This window comes from Pyxicephalus adspersus, chromosome 2 (assembly GCF_032062135.1).
Source record: "Pyxicephalus adspersus chromosome 2, UCB_Pads_2.0, whole genome shotgun sequence".
NCBI lineage: Eukaryota > Metazoa > Chordata > Amphibia > Anura > Pyxicephalidae > Pyxicephalus > Pyxicephalus adspersus.
The window spans coordinates 14,312,126-14,334,153 of NC_092859.1; the positions used below are offsets into that span (position 1 = coordinate 14,312,126).

At 39.9% G+C, this 22,028-nt stretch overlaps 2 protein-coding genes and 1 non-coding gene across 3 annotated transcripts; 1 reads left to right on the forward strand and 2 right to left on the reverse strand.

The window, feature by feature from the left end:
* The first annotated feature begins 7,605 nt into the window (after positions 1-7,605).
* LOC140322323 (E3 ubiquitin-protein ligase TRIM11-like) lies at positions 7,606-9,105 on the forward strand. The gene has a single exon (XM_072398902.1). The coding sequence runs from the start codon at positions 7,606-7,608 to the stop codon at positions 9,103-9,105; it is 1,500 nt and encodes a 499-aa protein (XP_072255003.1).
* Positions 9,106-10,906: 1,801 nt separating this feature from the next.
* On the reverse strand, positions 10,907-21,823 carry MRPL4 (mitochondrial ribosomal protein L4). Its single transcript, XM_072399625.1, has 9 exons — positions 21,684-21,823; positions 19,693-19,774; positions 17,217-17,385; positions 17,063-17,114; positions 15,409-15,526; positions 13,865-13,971; positions 12,480-12,589; positions 11,439-11,512; positions 10,907-11,130 (listed from the first exon to the last, which is right to left on the reverse strand). The coding sequence occupies exons 1-9, from the start codon at positions 21,729-21,731 to the stop codon at positions 10,985-10,987; spliced, it is 906 nt and encodes a 301-aa protein (XP_072255726.1). The 5' UTR covers positions 21,732-21,823; the 3' UTR covers positions 10,907-10,984.
* Positions 19,040-19,155, reverse strand: LOC140325057 (U5 spliceosomal RNA). The gene has a single exon (XR_011919642.1). It is a non-coding gene; the product is annotated as a U5 spliceosomal RNA (small nuclear RNA).
* Positions 21,824-22,028: the final 205 nt, after the last annotated feature.

Below are 22,028 nucleotides of genomic sequence, written 5' to 3' on the forward strand. Positions count from 1 at the left end.
TGGGTCAGTGATTAAGAAATTAATAAAGGTAGAGGATCAGAACACCAACTAGACAAGCTCCAATGTTTGGAACAGGAGTAGCAGCTTCCATATTTTCTCAGTATAGTTCCACCAAAATGGCTGAATAATTCCTATGAAATATCAAGCAGGCAGCGAAAGGATAATATTATATTAAATTTTAATTTAGATCTCTACAGCTCTGTTACAGAATTTGGATCCAATCAGCTGGCACCAACAAAACTTGCCAGGACCTGGATTCAATGGAATTAATCATTGTGTCACTGGCCCTGCTGATGTGTTTTTGTGCCATTTTGAGATTTTACTGGTATCTAGGGCTCTGGTACATAAATGTAAAATATTTATCAATTTAGATGTCTACAGACCTGTTACACAGAATTTTATTGCCATTACCTGACACCAACAAAAGTTTCTATGTCAAGGAAGGGAAACAAAGTCACGGTGTGGAGTACTAACCACTCATTAGTATGAAGAATGTATATTATTTATATTTTTAAATTTTTGATGTCTGTATCTTATATGGATCTAAAACACATCTAAACAGACGCGTTATCCATTGCGCCACTGGCCCTGTTGGAATTTATTGGTGCGATTTTGGGGTTTTACTGGTATCTAGGGCTCTGTTACATGAATGGATAATATTTAACAATTTAGATGTCTACATACTTGTTACACAGAATTTTATTGCCATTACCTGGCACCAACAAAACTTTCTACATCAAAAAAGGGAAGCAAGGTTGCTGCAGTACTAACAACTCATTAACGCATCATCAGATGCATTATCCATTGTGCCACTGGCCCTGCAGGAACATTTTTGTGCCATTTTGAGGTTTTACTGGTATCCAGGGGTCTCTCTCATTAGTATGAAGAAAGTATATTATTTGTATAACCAGTATAGTATAACCACTAATTAACAAGTTATCAGACGCATTATCCATTGTGCCACTGCCCCAGCTGGAAGATTTTTGTGCCATTTTGAGGTTTTACTGGTATCCAGGGCTCTCTCTCATTAGTATGAAGAAAGTATATTATTTGTATAACCTGTATAGTATAACCACTCATTAACTCGTTATCAGACGCGTTATCAATTGCCCCACTGGCCCTGCTGGAATTTTTTTGTGCCATTTTCAGGTTTTACTGGTATCTAGGGCTCTCTCTCATTAGTATGAAGAAAGCATATTTTTTTATTTTTTTATCTTTTTGATGTCTGTATCTAATAAGGATCTACAACACTTAGTTTGATTCCACATGCACAAAATCTGCCATGACCCAGATTCGAACCGCGGTTGCTGCGGCCACAACGCAGAGTACTAACCACTATACGATCACGGCACACATGCGAGCCAGGCAGGAGTAGAACATACAATCTTCTGATCCGTAGTCAGACGCGTTATCCATTCCGCCACTGGCCCTGTTGGAATTTCTTGGTGCTATTTTGGGGTTTTACTGGTATCTAGGGCTCTGTTACATGAATGGATAATATTTATCAATTTAGATGTCTACATACTTGTTACACAGAACTTTATTGCCATTACCTGGCAGCAACAAAACTTTCTACGTCAAGAAATGGAAGCAAGGTTGCTGCAGTTGCAATGTGGAGTACTAACCACTCATTAACACGTCATCAGAGTTTTGAGTAAAGATACACTGTAGCTGTCTGATGTTCTGTCTGATTTCATAATCTGTACTACACCAGTAAACCCCTGATTCTCAAAAGAATCGTGAATCCAAGACTGTTGAGTGGAGTAGCTGCTGGCACGGTGGAGTAGAGCAGAGCATACTGACAGAAAGTGTCACCTGCTGTTTTGTTTTGGCACCTTTATATGTCACCATGAAAACTGTTTCAGCGGTGGTGGTGTGCATGCTTTGGGCGCCGGCGCTCGCATTGCAGGCACTGGTTGTGATGTGCGCACGCAGTTTGGGTCTGCGCATAATTACATCTTTTGTTTAGTATATAGGAGAAGATATACTTACAGCTCAGATGCAATTGCCTTCCAAAAAAATCTTCTCGTCCGAACAGAGACTTGAACCCTGGACCCTCAGATTAAAAGTAGGATGCTCTACTGACTGAGGTATCCAGGCTCAAATTTTTCTATGTAGAGAATAGCTATTAAATGGTCATTTAGGAATTTAGAAAATTGTTTATACATTACAATTAATGAAATGTTTCCAAACATTTTTAATAAGGTGATCCTTGAAATAACTTCCAGGTCTTCAGAGAACCCCTTCTATAATTACTATATCCACAGCTCACAGTACATTTGTGTGGTGGTCAGTGGGAATTATACTTCTTACATTGCTGCCCAGTGGGAAGAATGTCACCATCTAAAAAGATCATTGGTGTCAGTTAAACTTATTTGCAAAGTTAGCTACATGATATCAGGCAGACAATGAGATTTACATGCAAAGCCTGGAGGATTGTATCCGATTCAGGTAATCGGCTTCTTCTAAGATTTTTTAAATCTTTCTGTATTTCCATCTCCGGCTTTTGGGAAAAGTTTTCCATTAGCAGAAATAACAAGTCACCGGCTAAAAACCTAAAGTGACCAAACACGTTGTGCAAAATACAGCAAACAATGTGTGCAACAGGTTAGGTGTTTTTTTTTTTTTTTGTGAAGAGAACCTCAGACTACTTATCTCAACCCCTCAGGTTGTGCAAGTCACTCCTATCAACTCACCTATAATCTAAGAATCAAAAACAACTTAGCCTAAGGCTACGTACACACGTGCAATAATTATAATTGGAAACGAACGCCCAACGACCCATCGTCTGATAATTGTTAACAAAAACAGTGAACAACGACGCCGATGAACGAAGAATGTCACTAGAAACGAACGTCCATCCCGGCGGATCTGATTGGGTGACGATCCTTTGCTCTCGATTGTGTGCACGGTCGTTCGTTTCTAACAATTATTGCACCTGTGTACCTAGCCTAACAAACTATAACAACAAGCCTAGCAGGAGGAGCTGCCTAATGTGATAACAAAAGCAGATAAACATATGGAGAGCACTCCCATGTGTACATAGTCTGAGTCCCATTTGCATTTGAAAGGACTAACAGGAATCTAAAGGAAGCAACAGTTAGACGTTTTTACAACTGCGAAGAAGTTGTCAAATGCCCTCAGGGAGCAATTTTTGCTTTCCCCCTAGAAGAAAGTCCAAGGAATGTTTAATCTGGTTCACCTGAAATCTAATTACTAATTACCATTACTAAACCACTGCCTGGGGATGATGGGGATTTAAATACAAGGAAAGGGTATATGACCAGGATCTATTCCCAACAGGTAAAAAGAAATGGGGTGGATCGAGTTTTTAATACCTTGGTCAAGGTTTGCCATGTCAAATGCTTGAAGTTTAGTTGACAAGCCTGCAGCCATGAAGAAATATGGCAGTTCTGAGGCCAAAAAAGGATCTGGCCTGGTAACAGCAAGGAGTACCTAAAAGTGGCCAGTGAGCGTATAAGCTTGATGTGAGTTGGTAAGTGATTTGCTTTGCTGATGGTAGTGATGTAGAATTCATCCACATTGAAGTTTAATGGTAAAGTGGACATTTTTGTTTTATCTTTAGTTCCTCTTACATCCTTAAGATCTCCAACCTGCACTTCCCACAATTGATGAGTTGATTGATAAGCACTTCTTCCTATAAAAATGGCTGCTTCTCATTCTGCATTGATTTGGGGCTGTATTTATTCCTGTTGAAGAGTTGTATTCTGAACATGAGTACAACATTCACCCTAAATCACTGGATTTGAGTCAAAGTATAAAATATAACTATAGGTAAAAATAAAATATAGGTGTAAATTATTACACATGGCGGGCCTTATTTAGATGGGAGTAAAAAAAGGTACAAAAAGCACAGTTCATTTAAAAAAGTCAAGACACACATGTGTGGGCTATTCAGAAGTCACAAAAAGTGACAAGGATATTAGATACACAACACAACTCTACACAAAGCTTATGTAACTTTTCTTATCTAAAGCAAATCACACAGTAGGCATTATAATACACAAATAAGGTAAACCATTTTTTGTAAGCAGCATAAACAGTAAACAGCATAATAAAATATTTTTTACAACGGTGCCATAATATGAAAATGACAAACAACATGGGTTATAATGACCCTGCAGACAATGTTGCTTGCAAATAATTGTGTTCATGCTTACCCTTCCCAATGCTTATCTAGCCAGTCTGCACTCTTTAAATAAGTTAAACCAAATTTTTTGAAATAAGCCTACAGCATATTAAAATATTTTACAACGGAGCTATGTTATGAAAATGAGAAACAACATAGCTTTCTGTGACCCTTAAAACAATTAAAAAAAAAATATTCTGCTTGCTAGAAGAGTGTTCCTGGTTTCCTTTCCCAGTGCTCATCCAGTCAATCTGCACTGCAAAGATATTGCTGTTTAAGTATCTTTAGTAACTTGCACTTCAGAGAGAATCAAATTCCTGGTCCTACAAGGACCCCCTCCAGCTGTATGGTATTTTTAAAAATATATCGTTGGATTGGTCCATGTCCCCATGGCAGTGCCAAGTTTTCAATTTTTTTTTCTTTTTTTACAGTAGTTTACCTAGGGCAATATCCATTTTCATGAATGTATAGCTATTTTTTTCCATTTTGCAAATTTGACCTGTTAGCAAATTAGTAGCACATTCCCTGAAAATGGTCAACAAAATTGCAGGGGAGGTCAGGTGGATCAATAGACATATGATAAAAATTAAGAAAACATTATTCTTTGCATATACCCTAATTATCTGCAGTGATATGGCAAACATGTTCGCAATCATTGTCCATAACTACACTTAGCCCTGAAAAAGTCCAACAGTTTCTTATAAGATTTACCTCCAATAGACTTTAATAGGATTCATTGCTAAGTTTGCTGAACAGAACTTGCTAAATTATCTGCAAAGAACTCAGGTAGAGTGGTTTAATCCTAAAAGAGAAATGAAAATCTACATTCAATCCTTACTTTTTAGTACACATTTTAAAGAGAAGGTGGATTATACCCTCCTTGTACAAATACATAAAAGACTAATATAGTAACGTAACTGAAAGGTTGTTAAGTGCACCAGCAAACACACAAGAGAACTCATGAAAAAGAAGCTTAACCTTCATATATTGAAAAGGTTCTCTACTATAAGATCTGTAAAATAGTCTCCAGGAGCTGACTTAGTAGAAAAGGCTGAACACGTTTCCAAATGGCCAAAATAAAACAGGCTATTGGTAATACATAGCAAGTAGAAATGTGACCCAGAAAGTACCTGATGTAGATCAGGGTTTTTTTTTCCAGTTGGTAAATGCTTTATCAATAAATAGTCTCAGTTTTTCAAAGCCCTTAAAATAGAACTAAATCCACCTGGCTCACCTATCTACATTTTAGCGCCCGGTGCAGCCATCTTTCTTCTCTTCTTCCTTTTCTGGGCTAGGTTGATTTGTCATGCCAGGATGAATGAACAGTTATGTGATCCGGGCACAATCAAGATGGACCAAGATTGTCTGGACGAGGAAGAAGAGAAGAAAGAGGGCGCAAGGGAAGCTGGGATTTCCGGGTTTACTTGGCAACCAAAGCATACGCAGCTCAGCTTTGACTTCAGAAACCTGGAGTGAAACCATAGAATAAGGTAGTATCTACAGAAGTGGCAATGCTGATGGTTAATTGGTGTCCTGGGGACAAGGTGAGAAAGGCGTGGGCATTCAGTGGTTACATTACTGTTGTTGAGGAACAGCGAATGTTTTACATTGCACACAGAGAGGCTAAAGGTACATGTTCTGCTTACGTTACCTACAAGGAAGTCAAATATGAACATGTGAGAGACCTTCAGAAGGGTTTCTGACGTAAGTATATCTTTTTATAACATTTTTTACCTCACAAAATGGAGCAACAATATGTGGAACTCCTCCCTATAAATATTAAAGTAGATCTAAACAATTGATAAACCGCATTCCATTCGTAAAGCACACCTGAGGCATAACTTAAAGTGCGCACAAACCCTGGATGGCTTTTTTTTTTTAATAATATTTTTATTTTGATCTCTGAAACATGATTATATTTATACCTTTATCTGTGATATCCCATTACCACTTCTTGCCCATTGATTCTCCCCCGTTAGACAACTGTAGCCAGCCCTCTAAACCTGACCCTTTTTTTTGTGAGTAGCCATTCTCAATAAAGGTTCCATGGAAGCCCAAGGTTTATTTGCTATGGCAGTGGTCGCCAACCTTTTCGGACCTATGGACCACTAAATGCACGTACCCCAGATTGGGTGTGCTCGGAAAGCCATGTGTCACTCAAAGGGGAAGAAACTTCCCCCAGAGTGACATCATGATGCCAGAACCTGTGAAGAGACACAACCCGCCCACCGCCCTGAGCCTACTGGCCCCACTGGGGGTGCACTGGACAGAGCTGCTGACCACCAAAATTGTCTTGCGGACCACCGGTTAGCGAATGCTGTGCTAGAGGTTCCTCCAACTGTGGTTGACAGACCTCACATTTGATAATACCTACATACTTCTATGGTCAACACCATTTGGTAGAGCCAGCTGCATGACTCCAGTGATGTTTTTAGTTGTCTATAAAGGTGGAATTCTAGACACCACTGTAGAAGGTCATTCTTTGCACTGTTAACCAATTAAAAAGGATTTTTTCCCATTGATCCCCCAAAAAATGGTTCCACAAGATCTAGAAGAATTCCTCAGGGATATAAAAAGGTTGGGAAAGGCTGGCATAGATTGTCAATAATTCCACATTGGAGGCCTTCCCTTGGTAAGAAGATGAAAGTTAAAAAGAGATAATTATCCATAAACTGCCATCGGTAACCTAATATTATTTATCTGTAAGACGTAATGTAAAGAGATGGGGAAAATTACACAAAATTACTCTTTATAGAGGCAAATATATTCCCTACTGTCTGCTCCTGCTGATTAGAACTATGTTATTAACCCAGAGATGCCCAGAGCTGAGTGATTTTAGGTTCACACCGATCAAGTAACAAATAATTATCAAGGTGCTCATTGTGGTCCCAGGCCCCCAGTGATAACAATGGGAAGATGGGTTCAACAGGAATGGGGATAAGCAGCTGGCAAGTCCAGTTAAAATGTATTAGGTGGCCTTAATTGACACTGGAGCAGGAGGTCCATATGGAAAATGTCTTTTTCCTGTAAGTGCAAATGATTGGACTTTCTACCTCTTTTTGTTCTTGTCAGTAATCACCAGAAGAGAGAAATAAATATCCCATGCTCTCAACCCGACATGGGCTGTTATTTTCTGCTCTTATCAATATAAAATATAGTATCAATGTTACTTTAAAAATGTTATATATAAAGGAGTACACTTTACAGAAAAATGCAAATAATGTTACCCAAAACTGCATCATAGACTAATTTTAAAAAAGGTCCAACATATGGAAATCCCCAATTTATCCTATGCTTATTATGCTCGGGAGAACTTACATTTCCTCAAGAGGTTTCTCCCTCCCTCTGAATTATGAAGCAATTATGTGGTAGAACCAGTTCCCCCCCCCCCCCCCTCCCTTGAAATAAAATCAGAAGTCCAGATAAGTTTCGTTTCCTATTCTCTAATATTGAAAATGGCAACAGCCACTCTCCAGCAGGAACTGAAATGCTGCATATGCCTCAATATCTACACTGAGCCCACCACTTTGCCCTGTGGACATACATTCTGCAAGCAATGCATCCAGAAAACTTTTCAGATGAGCATTCATCCGTCCTGTCCAGAATGCAGACAACGTTTCCCCTCTGGCATGGAATTGAACATAAACATGAAGATGTATAACATCACAGAATACTTGAACAGCGGCAAAACAAAGTACCAAGGTGGGTGCACCTATTGTAATGGGATTGCTATAAAGCTATGCCTAGACTGTGAGACACAACTTTGTGGTGACCACATCAAGGAGCATTCTGCGGGACATGTTCTTACTGACCTTAGCACCACACTCCAGAGCAGAAAATGTCCCATACACCAGGAACTTCTTAAATATTGCTGTATGGTGGAAGGTGTCCACATATGCGCATCCTGCGGTCTCTTTGGAGACCACAAACAACACAAGTTTGAGAAACTTAGCGACCTCTCTGATAAGGAAAAATGTTCCCTTAAAATACTGGTAGATCTTCTAACTGATGAAAAGGCTGAAACAGAGAAAAAAGTTACCCTAGTAAAGAGTCACAAGGAAAAAGTTGCTTTGAAAACTGAATTCATGAAAAAATTAGTGACTGGGGTCATTTGGGACATGAAGAAAGAGTTGGAGTCTGTGGAGAATCAAATCTTGTGTCAAATCAGCGATCTAGAGGACCAGGTTCTTAATCAGGTGTCTGAAGTAATAAAAACCTTGGAAAGTCAAATATTAGATATTAACAAACAGATAAAAGAAATCCAGAATCTCTGCAACACCACTGATCCGCTTACCATCCTAGAAAAAACAACTTTGAACACCCAAAAAGCAAATGACTTATTAAATGTAGAAAATGAATATTATGTCAATTATCTGGATTCGGGTAGAATCTTGGTTATGTTGCAGTCCTCTATTCGCAGGTTTACAATGAGCTTACCGCTCCTGCTAAAGAATCGTGGATTCCATACTGAAGATGCCACCTCCAGACTGCTTCCTATAGGTCATATTATTAAAAATGTTCCTCCTGCCTTATTACTGACTCTGGACGGTCAGGATGTCAACAGCCCTCGATTTTCTTTTAGCACATCAACTATATCCTCAGGAGAACATTACTGGGAGGTAGAAACCAGCGACAAACCTAGCTGGGCTGTTGGGCTGTCTTATTATAATAATGGCTATGGAGAGCTGGGATATAATGCTGACTCCTGGTGTTTGCAGCTGACCAAAGACAAGCAATTAAAAGCTTTACATGACAGCCAGGAAGTCAGTGTGACAACTTATGACCCACTAAAAGCTGTGGCAGTATATCTGCAATATGAAACAGGTCTTGTGTCTTTTTACCAGGTGTCCAACAACTCGATGAGATATCTGTGCTCCATGCATGCCCAATTCACGCAACCCCTGTACATTGGTATGCATGTAGGGCAAAGTGGCTGGATAAGAATAAGGAAATAATGAGCTCAAATGTGAATTGTATCTACTAACCTTTCTGTTTTCTATATAGGGGAATGAAAAAATTAGAACCCTAATAAATGCTCCATGTCTGTCCTGGTGATCACAACATGTTGTCATAGCACAAGTGGTAAGGGGAATACTTGCACCTGTTCTGCTGACAACCATTTAATAGAGGATTTCCTCTCCCTTTCAGTTGCATTTCTGGGAGGGGATGTGAAATCTTCAACAGGACAAATTCAGCAAACACCAGGGAAGGGTTTTAACCCTTGGCGGCATAGACTTTAAAAGATAGCTATACCATTCCCTAAAGAATATGCTATATATGTATTATAGGATAAAAAAAAGGTAATATGTAGCAGCCCTTACACGTGGTGGCTGTGCTTTTTATCCTAAGAACATTTTCAGTAAGTTCAGAAAAAGCCTGTCGATTTTGCCAAAATTTAAGTGCCCCTGTAACATCAAGTGAGCTGAGCTTAATGCACAAAGTTATCTGTCTTCTGCAAACTATTTACACATTGAATAAGGAAAACAATACATTTAAAGTGAATCCTGGGTGACAACTTCGGCTCCCTCTATAGATAGAGTGGAGTGAGTGAGTAGTCACCCAAGTACAGGACATGTTTTATCTGCAGGACTACCAGGTGAAAATACATTGAAAAAGGCCTGAAAAAACAGAAGTAATAGAACCACCTAATCTAATGAGTTGTATGTTGCAATATAATAAATGTTTAGGTTTAGATAAACTTTAACAACCACGTAAAAAACACATTAATTTTAAAATAACTGAAGCTGCTAGTAACAGTGACATGAATTACTAAAATGAATGAGCTGCTTTATCTACTATATCAGATATTTACTATATTCCTATTAAATTGTTATATTTATAAACCTAACGCATAAATTATTGCTGTTAAGCTTGTAATCATTGATTTATATACTATAAAATTCTATTGCCTAAATAAAGATGTAAACGTATTCATGAAGGCTATAGTACATTTGATGAGTGATAAGGTTCCTAATCCACCACCAAACATGGCACAGTATCTAATGATGTCATTGGGCCTGATTTATTAAAGCTCTCCAAGGCTGAAGAGGATAAACTTTCATCAGTGAAGCTGGGTGATTCAGCAAACCTGGAATGGACCTGATCCAGGATTGAAAATGTTTGCTAGCAAATGACTTTGAAAAAAATGTAATCCAGGTTAGATGGATCACCCAGTTTCACTCATTAAAGTGTATTCTCTCCAGCTTTGACGAGCTTTAATAAACCAGGCTTATTGTTTCAACTTAGGGAAAAATGGCAAAATCTTTGCAAAGGGGTCCCAGTAACACCTGATGGTGCTCTCTCGCTGCTCCTTCACCTGCTGCAGTCGTAGTGCTGGATGTGAGAGGGTGCAGTGATGTCACTTCCTCATGGGCCAGGGCTTTGTTAGGGCAATTGGCGCACCACTCACACAGTTGAGGCAATACATTCCTCCGTACCCAGAAATACAAGGTATTGTAAATGACAAGTGCAAGGAACACAGACCAAGCATCAGTGGGTCAGGGGGACCCTTTGCAAAAGACAATGTTGCTTTCACCTACTTAGCACTGCAGGAAGACTGTTTAAAATGACAGTCAGCAATCCCATTAAGTGAAATATAATCTATATCCCATATAAATACAGATATAATATATATATATATATATATATATATATATATATATATATATATATATATAATCTATCTTTTGCTGAACACATTGATTACTCACATAAAACTTTTATCTAAAAAGTTTAAATGACACTTGCTAAAAATCATTTGGAATTCAAAACAAAAAACTCCTTTTTATTTCAGAAAAGCAGTGATATATACAAAAACTGAACATCTCAGAGCTGTCAGGGGAAGTCACTGTAAGGATATTTGAAATTGTACAAGGTGGAGTAGCGCAAATCGTGAAATAAAAGTTTTTCTTCTAGGAAATCCACAGCCCCGACTGTCAACAGGACAGTATTGTATTTCAAGATACTGTACACGTTCATACCTGAAAAGGAGGAGAGAAAGGGTCACATATATAGCAAGAGACAAATTAATAAGAACATTTAAGGCCCAGCTTATAGTGACAAAAACAGATGATGCAATCTTAAATAAACAACACTAACATCCTCTATTTTCACATCTCACCACCCTTTCCTTTTACACAAGTTTGTGTGTCTAAATATAACTGTACAGTTAAACATACTGGTTCTGTAATAGTGTGGGTCAGTATGACAGACAGCCAGTTAGAATAGAAAGAAAAGAAAATATTTCTGGATGTGAGAACTGAAGTGGTTAAATCAGACATCAACTTACCAATAGCAGGAATTAGGGTGATCATCTTCGAATTTGCAGTTGCACTGAGAATGTTTTCCGACATACCTTCCTTGCTGTTGAAGTGAAATTCATAAAGAATTTTAAACAGAATATATAGAATTTACTGTGTGATAATCTACGCAACGTGGGTTTATCAAACATTTCTTTTAGGTTTATTTTTAGTGCAACCATATTTGTCTGGGACATGCTTAGCTCTACAGTACAGTAATTGTTGTTGCTTTTTATATTGGTTCAAGTTCCACAGGGCTTAGTCACAAGACTAACTTCTGATATTAGCTGCTCCACTGCATGCATACTAGTTACACGGAACCTAGAGAACAGACACTTCTGGTTGGATATACCTTTAAAGCGGAAGTTTAATTGCCTCTTTCAAACTTCTTTAACATGCTAACAAAATGTTTAAATCAAACTGTTCCATTTGAGTTATATTTGTTATCCTAGACCCAGTAATGTTTAATGCAGGCACTTCATGCCCTGAGGAATGGGCCAACTACATTGCTTCCAGAAAAGATCATAGCACCCTGCCTCAGTACTCCTCACAGGTGCCCGCAGCCTAGATGCAAGCACTAGGCTAGTTATTTTATCAAACTGCTTTGACGGATGAAAATTAATCTGGAGGAGTGACCATTGCTAAGCATTGGAAATGAAATCCAATAAAAAACCCAATAAAAAGACAGACCAAGAACAATAAAGCAAGGTTGGAAAAGGTTAGATGATGCTGGATACCCTTTATCCAGGAAATAAGGCAGGCTCTGTCTCACTCAAAACAGTTTCCAATGCACACCGCTCAAAGAACAAATTAGAGAGATGTGCTCACAAAATAGTTCTCCACAAAGCTTAGAGTTTCAGTGGTAGATTGGTGTTTGTTTTAGCGGTGCCTAACTGCTTGTTTAAAATATATAAATTATTTTTTTGCACGGAATTTAAACACAGGTTCACTTAATCCAGAAGAGAGACATCAGTTCCCTCTAGCGTTCATATATGAATACTACAACTATACCAGCAAAGCATTATACTTACTCATCAACAATTAGTACAGATTCTCCCCAATGTCGCTGTTTGAAGAGATCAACGAGGTACTGAGGGTCTGGGGTGGAAATGTCAGTGGAATCAATTATGTGGAGGTCATTCTGTAAAGAGAGACAGAATGATTTATAAATGAATATACTACTGAACATTAAGCACAGCTTTAAAGACACTGGGTCTGTTTTTACTATTATTATTAGCCATTATTTATTTAGTGCCAACATATTACGCAGCACAGTCAATAGTCATATCACTAACTGTCCCTCAAAGGGGCTCACAATCTATTGTATATTAGTTCTCCAAGACTGGAGAAGATAGCCTATCATAAGAGAACCTGGGTGAAGAAACCCATTCCAGGTTTGATGGACCACCCAGGTTCTCTCACAATAGTCTATCTTCTCAAGTCTTACAGAGCTTTCATAAATCAGGCTCACTGTGTCATACATAGGTCAGATTACATCTGCAACTGAAGGACAACATTGACATCTATATTCATAATGTACACATGTTAGATTGGTATGGATGGACTGCTGAAGAATGGTTGGAGTTTGAAAATTTTACGTTTTTTTTCTTAAAATGATGCAGGCAATTCTACCACCAATTCTACAACCTAGAACTAGACCACAATTTACCCTCAACCCCCCCCCCCCATGTAGATCATCTCCCATGATTGTTTGGACATTTTTTGTTCCTGTACAGAGAAATAGATTTAATTGTTCTATGGTACTTTATCACCAAGCTTGTAAACTTCTAGTAGGGCCAGCCGCTGGTAGTTCAGTTCCTACTGACCCCAAACAGAACTCAAGGCTAGATCGCTTTCCCTACAGTCAAAATATGGACAGGCTGGGAGCGAGGAACAGGGAAAGGGGATGACAGTTTGGAAATTCTTTTTAGCAGATGCAGCATGGTCAACAAAAGTTAGAAGCTTCCTGGTTGATGGCAAGATTATCAGGTATTTATCAAAAGCAAATTTAAAGCGTACCTAAACTCAGAAAATTCCCCTTACATAAAAGGGTAGGCAACCCTTTATTCTAATGTAAAAATTCTGTTTGTTTGGGTTTTTTTTTTTTTTTTAAAAGGGTACAGCACCGGCCCCTAATGAATGGGAGAGAAAAGCCTCCCGGGATACCTATGGTGCCGCCCGGCGCGCCGACCTGGAGACATATACCGGGGCGATGCAGCACCCGATGGAAGACACCTCCAAACCGATCGACTGCGCTGCAGGATTGAAGGTAATTGTATTTTTTTTGTTTTAGGCACTTTTGAGTTTAGTTTCTCCCTAATGGCCACACACTAATATCTTCTGCCTGGTTAGGCTCCACTCTCCAAATGGGTTTCATTGTAGATTTAAAGTGATAAATAAAACATGAGACCTGTACCTGAGCAAGTTTTACAGTCATCGCCGTTTTCAATCCCAGGACTCGAACTTTTAGGGGCAGCATATAATAATAACTTGTGGGGCCACGGGGGCCATGGGCTACGCCACCTGTAAACAACAAACAGAACAGGAATAAATGATATCATACATAATGGTGGATAACATAGAGAATCATTCATTTAATTTAAAGATTAATTTATAAACACATTGTTCAGTGACTGGACCTGGCTTTAGTTTAATAAAGTATCTAGCACTACACTATTGGAGACAGATGACTGTGCAGATGTTTCCCATACCTAGAAGTTTTAGTGATTCACTGGACAGACAAGACAGGTAATGCTATCACATTAGGACAACGCACACTAAGGTGTCTAGGCCAAAGCTCCATGGTTACTTTGAAATCTTTAGTAGCTTTATGATGATGACACTTTATAACATCTCATTCTCTCATTAATATTGGTTATAAAAGGTTGGGTTGGGGTCTACATGAAAAAGTGTGCAGACTGTAATCTCTAAATGCCAATCAAGCCAACAACCCACACTGAACAAAGGATCGTTCAAGTTCCAGGCTGGATTTAAAAAATGCCAGTCTAGAGGGGAGCTGCAATTTTGTCTGAAAATCCTGCAAATATTTTATATGTATTGTGACACCAAGGCAGGATTGGAGGTGGAAGGGAGATATATTTGCCCAGGATTCCTCTTTTATGTGAGGTATATTTGCCCAAGATTCCTCTCTTGTGTGAAGTAGCAGGTGGAAGACTCTCACCTGTGAGATAATTAATCAAGAAGCACTGAGGGTGGGGATATAACAGAGCCAGGAGCTCAGTCAGTAGCTTGGCGAGACACAGACAGGGGTTTGTGTCAGTGCAGCTCTATTTGGAGACACAGCCAGGTGGACTGTGTGAGTGAGCTCTGCTGGAGAGACAGACAGTTGGTCTGTAAGGGAGCTCAGCTAAGAGACTCAGAAAGTCAGTCTGGGTGAGTGAGCTAAAGAGTGAGCAGAAGGATGCTGAAAGCTTGGTTTTGACCTGACAGGGAGAAGCCCTCCAGCTGATAGACAGGTATGCCTTGATGTATAGTAAGTGCTGGACAGGCAAGGTTTTCTTTTGCTGTTTTGGTATTTTATCCGCAACCTTTAATAAACCTGGCTGCAAGCCAGCTTAAAGCTGCTACCTTGGTGTGTGATCTGAGTTGGATGAACCAGACAAGTGTCCTTTGACCCCAGCAAAGGCAATCCTGAGAGTAACCCTCAGTTTATATATATATATATATATATATATATATATATATAAATATTATAAGGTCAACACATTGATTTTTTTTCTTCTTCTTTATAGATCCCATTTAAAAGGTTTTCCATAAAATGTGGAAATCATTTTTAAAATGAGTCGAAAGACACACAAGACAATTATCCCTCACACCACCAGTGTCCCCCTAACAGAAGTCTGGCTGCCTGATTTTTTGTAGTTGTATAGTATATTTAGGGCGCTAAATTATTTCGGCAACTGCATGTTGAAAAATTCTCATTTGACTTAAAACACGAACCTCCTTTCCAGAGAGGTGATCTGATGCTTCCTTGACGAGCTCGTCCAGTTCCTTTCTGGGTCCAGGGCTTCTTCCCTCCACCTCTAACCTCTGCTCGCGTCTTTGTTTTGGCATGGCTCTAAAAGAAGAAAATACTTTACTTGACTACATCGTTTGGTAAAGAAATGGCTGGGGTGGGGTGGGGTGGGGTGGGGGGAGGGAGTTAGCCAAGCAGCTGTCAGTGGGCAAAGGCATACCAAGTTAAATGTATAGAAGCAATGGTTGGCCAACATGGTAAGCCAGTCAAAATAATTTTGAATTAAACTTTGGCTTTAGCAAACACTGTTTAAATAAAAGAGACAATTGTATTGTTCTTTTTAAGGCTTTTTGTATTTCTTTCAGATCTGTGCAAAGCAATGTCATGATGATGTCACTAATTTTAAAGTAATGAAAGGTAGGGTGAGTTTCTAACTTGCCCCTGTTTTATAGCTGCACCCATTGTTATTTTGTCCGTATTGGGAAAGAATTCCCTTTTTTCCTGTTGAAAATATAAAAAGAAATAAATCTGGATAGAGACAGAAAGAAAAAGATTGCAGAGGAAAAATTTAAATATTTCCCCAATCTAAACCTTAGGCTGCCGCTGGGCTTTAAAGAGAAGAGACAAGCCAAACAGAGGTTACTGTGAACCTACAATGACGGGGAAACCTTGTCCTGGAAAGCAGGATGATGAAGACATTTGCTCCTTTAGGTTTAAAACTCAGAATAAAAAGTGGCTTGTTGGTGTTGATTTATGACCATGTTGACATGTTCATGTATGTGAAAGTTAAGGTGGAACTAGCACATATGCACTTAGTTTTTCCTTATTTCCACAGCAAAGTCCTACAATGATCTGGTTATCCTGTAACTGATGTCCGCCTAATGCAGCTTCCTGTCATGTTGCAGCAATACTGTTACCCTGACTAAATTTATGGACATCACCCTTGTGTAGGCTGTTCCCGCTTGCATCACTGTGGGGTGTGGAAATGTTGCAAGGGATTTAGCTATCAGTATTGTCAGCTTGACAATCACCACATGGGTCCTGGCCACTACATTCCACACTAACAGCATTGCCTGACAGCATACTGTTTTATTAGTGACATTTGTGACCTTATTTACCCCCAACTGATGGTCTCTGGTTGGGCATTTTAGTAAAAGCTGACCAGCCAGAAAATATTTTTGTTATCACAAATAACTTTCGTTCCCTTACAGTCAATTTCAATCTTTCAATCCTAGAGGAAAATAAATTTCAGGGAACCTTTGCTATGACCAATTTATTGGTGGTGAGTGTGAAAAATGCTCCTTTACTTTGTTGGCAAAGACATCATTGATGTCATGCAGATGGCTCTGCTGATCAGATGGGAAATCCCATCATCAGATGGGAGTTGGCCAAATCAGCCACAGCTCAAGAAACCCCTGGGAACTTCTGGAGGAACTCTAGTTGATAATGGTTGCTAAAAGACACCCCTGTAACACCAGCATTCTCCTTACACACAAGTTCGCTCTAAGCCAACTTGTATGTTACAGCCAGGTGCCTCAGTCTATATATTTACCATGTTTGTCGCTGCTCTGGTTGTGTTATAAAATGGATGCAAAACAAAAACATTAAAATAACCAAACATAAAACTGGGATACTTGCAATCCTTTTGAAGTTTCTCTGCCAGTTTACAACTTGATGAATAAGGTCAATTCTGGAAAACAGAAAGTGGATATAACATAAACAGTAAGATGGGATAAAGCCATTTGCAGAGCATAACAAATAAAAGTATGAATAATGCAGATACATAACTTACCTGGGAGGGACATCAAACACATCGGGGTGGAGGTGCACCAACGCTTGCGGTTCCTGCTCTTCATTATTTAGAGACTCCAACCAGACAGGTTTGGGTGAGAGGTGGGAGGGCACTGGAAACCTACATGTCCTAAGGACGGGCTGAGACAGATCCACAGGAGGACGGTGGACTGGAAGAAGGACAAATAGTTAAAATGGATGTAGGTTTACATATGGGGGGGGGGGGTCTTCAAAAATTTCTGCACTTTTAGATCTTCGTTGGAAACAGTGAGGGAGGAGTAGTAATTGTCATGTCATGTAACTACCCTGTTTTCCCGAAAATAAGACCTACCCCGAAAGTAAGCCCTAGCATGCTAACCATGCAGGGGTGAAATATAAGCCCTCCCCCGAAAGTAAGCCTTATTGGCTTCTTCTGAGGGTGTGGTCACGTGGTACGCGAAGAGATACCAAGAGGAAGGAGAGAGCAGGAGACTTTCAAAGTACTGGAGCAAGGGGTGAAGAAATCGCAGAGGTATCTTTCTATAGCATTGTATTATTGGTTACAGTTTTTGTAATAGGTTGTTTTACCGTAGTATTCTAATACTTCCATTGGCCACATGATGTTTTGACATATTAAATGTTAAATATTCAAACATATATTCACTTAATTAAAAATTGTGAATAAAAAAAATAGGCGATTAATAATACGATTTTCAGAGGTAAAATAAGTATAAGACCGTCTTTATTTCGGAGAAACATGGTAGTCTGTCTGGCAAGCTGGCTGATCTTGCAGTTTAGTATGAGAGTTGTCACACTGTAGTGAAGATGGCTGTAAATTAAATTGTGCCAAAGAGGACCAGCATTCCATCATATGTTTTTTGTGAGGAGAAGGTGTTTGGAAGCACAAATTCCATCTCTGCATGTGTGCTCATATCATCTCCTAGGGTCGTCTATAAATGTATCTACTATGATGGATGGAACACCCAGCTTATAGTCCGTATTTAGCACCATCTGATTTCCACCTTTTTGGACCCATCAAAAAAGAAGATTTTCGTGTGATGAGCAGTGTGCGTGTTTTCCAGCAAAGCTTAAAGTTTATATAGGAAAACAAAAACATTTTAGTAAATGTGTCTATTTCTCCATGCCTTGTCTCTTACGTACCAAGTGATTTGCAAGAGATCCAGCCTACTCTGAAACTTTCTGTTTAATCTAACAACACAGAACCCATGAACTAAAATCCCAATCAGTGTTGTCAGCCTTGCCAAAGTTTTCTACAGAAAACCTACCTCTTACCAACATAGAAGAGTTTGGAGCAGCAGGACAGGAAAATATTCATTGCTTTCCTACCAGGTATGACAGAGTTGCTTTTAAACAAACATATCATATAGGAAATACAGCAGATGATATTTCCCTACCCATCTTCTTCTGTCTTTTGAAACCGTCACTACTTTCCACCACTACATATCTCCCCTTCTATTGTGTGTTACTTCCCCCACCTCCTAGATTGTAAGCTCTTCTGAGCAGGGTCCTCTCCTCCTGTCTGTAATTGTTTGTCATTTGCAACCCCTATTTAATGTACAGTGCTGCGTATTATGTTGGCGCTATATAAATCCTGTTTATTAATAATAATAATAATATTAATAATAATAATGAAATGATAATCCCGAGCCACTTTGGCTAATTGTCTGATGCCAATCTGCCATGGCCTTAGTACTTCTGCCGTGGTACAAGAATACAATCGGGATTGCTGGAGAAAAGCCAAAACCTTGTGTGCTAATTCCAGGTTGTGAGACTGAAGGCATGAAGTCTAAAGCTGTGAAGGTAGCAGCTCTGGGGTGCATAACAAACCGCTGCTATGCGGAAACCTGAACTGAAGGTAAACGGGCCTGATTTATTCTTCTCCACGGAAATCCTTAGTAAAAGGTAAAAGATATATACGATCTGAAGATAAACCAGAACAATGGACTAGATTTAATAAAGCTCTCCAATACTGAAGAAGAAGCACTATCATGGGAGAAGCTGGGTGATTCAGCAAACCTGGAATGGATTTCTTTAGTTGACAAATGTTTTCAATACTTGACCAGATCCATTCCAGGTCTGTTGAATCACCCAGCTTCTCTTATATTAGTCCATTTTCTCCAGTCTTGGAAAGCTTTAAAAAAATCAGACCCATTGAATGTGCATGCATTGCCCTTGTGTTTATGGTGGTGGAGCGGTTATTCCTCCAGAGGAAAAGCCACCATGCAGGCAGAACAAATGCTTTCTGGAATCATATCTCAACGTCACTGTAACAAAAATGCAACTGCGTGCACAAAATAGTCTGCAACCACTCCTGTTAGGCTAAATGGGAACGGTTGGGAGCACAGAAAACTACAAATCTGAAAGGTGTCAGCATGCCAGGCAACTAGCATATTGAGAAAAGGCCAGCAATGGCAGCCTCCATGTGCCGGCCATGACAGGCTTCCTTTAAAAGAAAATCATGGCTGTTTCTCACTTACTTTTCGTGGGCCCATCTTTTAGTCCAGGAGGAAGGATGAGGTTGGGTGGAAGGAGAGGCTCAGATGAAAAGGAGGACAGCAGCTGTAAGACAAAAACAAAGCCGTAATAAATCATCATCCAGATGGAAGGAGAGAATCCCAAAGGCTGCAAAAAAATTACAATTATTTATTTAAGGCGTGCAGAGGATTCTGGGTAATGTTGGAATATTCAGCTCTTCTCATAGGCCCATCAATATAATGGGAAGCCTCACTGGCCAATAGGAAAGGCAGGACAAGCTTTGGCACGATCAGGAATTGCTGCAACATTTCCCATCATCACAGATAGGAAACTTATTTTCCCCATTTCATTCACTCTTAGCAATGAATCATTTCTAAAGCACTGGGTATCATAAATATCCTACGAGTTTGTTTATGAGCAGTGAATCTGACATTCCTCAAACATTCTCTGGTAAGGAATCAATCACTGACAATAAACACACATGGTCCTGGAAGATCTAAAGCCAGAGAATGTTTGGTGAATGTCAGATTCACTGCTTGATGAATAGAACCAGCGCTGTTTATCTCCTAAAGCCTCTTTGCAGCCACTTCCGGTTTGCACCCCGGTGATGGCTCCGCGGCATTCCTCAGGACAGTTTGCTGATGGTGACAATGGCGGTCCATGCCTGCGTGTTGATGCAGCCACTTGTAGTCTCCATTAGAAGCCCCAGTGACAGGGTGACAACACGTGAGCAGAACTGGAAGACGAGGTCAGAGGAACCCTGTAACAGGAAGTGCCTGCAAAAAGACGTTCATGGCAGGATTACTTTAATGAAATCTGCATGTGCAAACAGACTGACAATGACATTATTGTTTAGTGTTCAGGCTTTCACTAACTTTAAAACCGGTACCAGGAATGGGTCACTCAGAACCGGGCCGAGGTCATCCTTGTCAGCTGCAGTCTTCGTTGTGATAGGAAGGATCTGTGTCCTCTCTCTTGTCGTTTCATTCAGCTAATGTGATTGGTTGAACAAAATGACAGGAGACAGGATCTGGCTTACGATTGGCTGAATGAAATGACCGCAGAGAGGAGCTGGCTTACGCGATTGGCTGAATGGAGTGACGGTAGAGACATGCCGGCTTGTGCAAATGGCTGAACGAAGTGACAGGAACTGGCTTACACGATTGGCTGAACCAAATGACAGGCGAGAGGAGGCAGGTTATGGGATTGGCTGAACCAAATGACAGAGAGAGGAGCAAGCTTTCAGGATTGGCTGAATGAAATGATGGAGGAGAGTATCTAGCTTACGCGACTGGCTCAATGAAAAAATGGGGGGAGAGGATCTGGCTTACGCAATTGGTTGAATGAAATGAAAGGCGAGAGGAGAGCCGGCTTATGTGATTGGCTGAACGAAATGACAGGAGAGGACACAGATCCTTCCTATTACAGTGCAGCCAATATGGACAATTCTGATTTTTAATGACTACATTCAGACTTTTTCCTTTCTATTAACATTAATTATTCACTATCAGTGTGCTGAATGCTTCACAAGTGTCATGGTGCTTTAACCTCCCCTCACCATAGTCCCCTCCTGTTCTGGAAGAGTCCACTTATTGACTGGGCTGTCCCAGCTCCTCAGCCCCTCTCTGACCTACCTATCTTAGTGAGAACTCCAAGTATGCTGACATAATACGCAAAATGGCTGTGTCAGGGCTTGTAGAGGTCTCCACAATGAAGATTGTTACAGGAAAATGACAGATATATGACATATATTGCATGAACATACCATCTCCTGGTAGAAATGTATGCCAGGACCTCTGTAAAGCAAATATGTATACACAGATATAACAAATATCTTCCAATGCACAGTAAGTAGGAGCCCATTGCCTATGCTTACATACACTTCACCTAGGTGGCCATTACAGCTGCCTGGACATTATTATGAGTGCTAGCACCCAATACTGCAGATAATATAATTCTACTAACATGCAGGTTATCCTATTTATTCACTCACCCTGACCCCAGGCCCCCTGCTGCAGCTGACAAGGAGACCCCTCAGCATTTTCTTAAGCTCTTCTTCCTCTCCTCACATGAAAGCAGGAAGGTCACTGCAAAGCATGAGTCGCCAGACTTCCGGCGCACGTACAACGTAATGAAGCCTATACTGCCAGGCTCCTATGCCCACACTAGGACGTCGGAGAGTAGAATTGCGCAACCGCACGGCATACGATTTGCTGTATTGCACAGCGATGGAGGGAAAAGTGTGAGACTATTATAAACTTCGATCAATAAAATAAATTAGTAAGCTGCACCTTGATCGAACACATTCACTCTATGATATATATATATATATATATAT

Bases quoted from the DNA above. Each gene is read 5' to 3' on its own strand.
- LOC140322323 (XM_072398902.1), top strand. From the start codon at position 7,606: ATGGCAACAGCCACTCTCCAGCAGGAACTGAAATGCTGCATATGCCTC.
- MRPL4 (XM_072399625.1), bottom strand. From the start codon at position 21,731: ATGCTGAGGGGTCTCCTTGTCAGCTGCAGCAGGGGGCCTGGGGTCAGG. The intron at 19,775-21,683 runs GTGAGTGAATAA...TTTGTCTTACAG, and splicing joins GCAGGGGGCCTGGGGTCAGG to CTGCTGTCCTCCTTTTCATC. The intron at 11,131-11,438 runs GTAAGTTGATGT...CCTCCTTTTCAG, and splicing joins CACCCTAATTCCTGCTATTG to GTATGAACGTGTACAGTATC.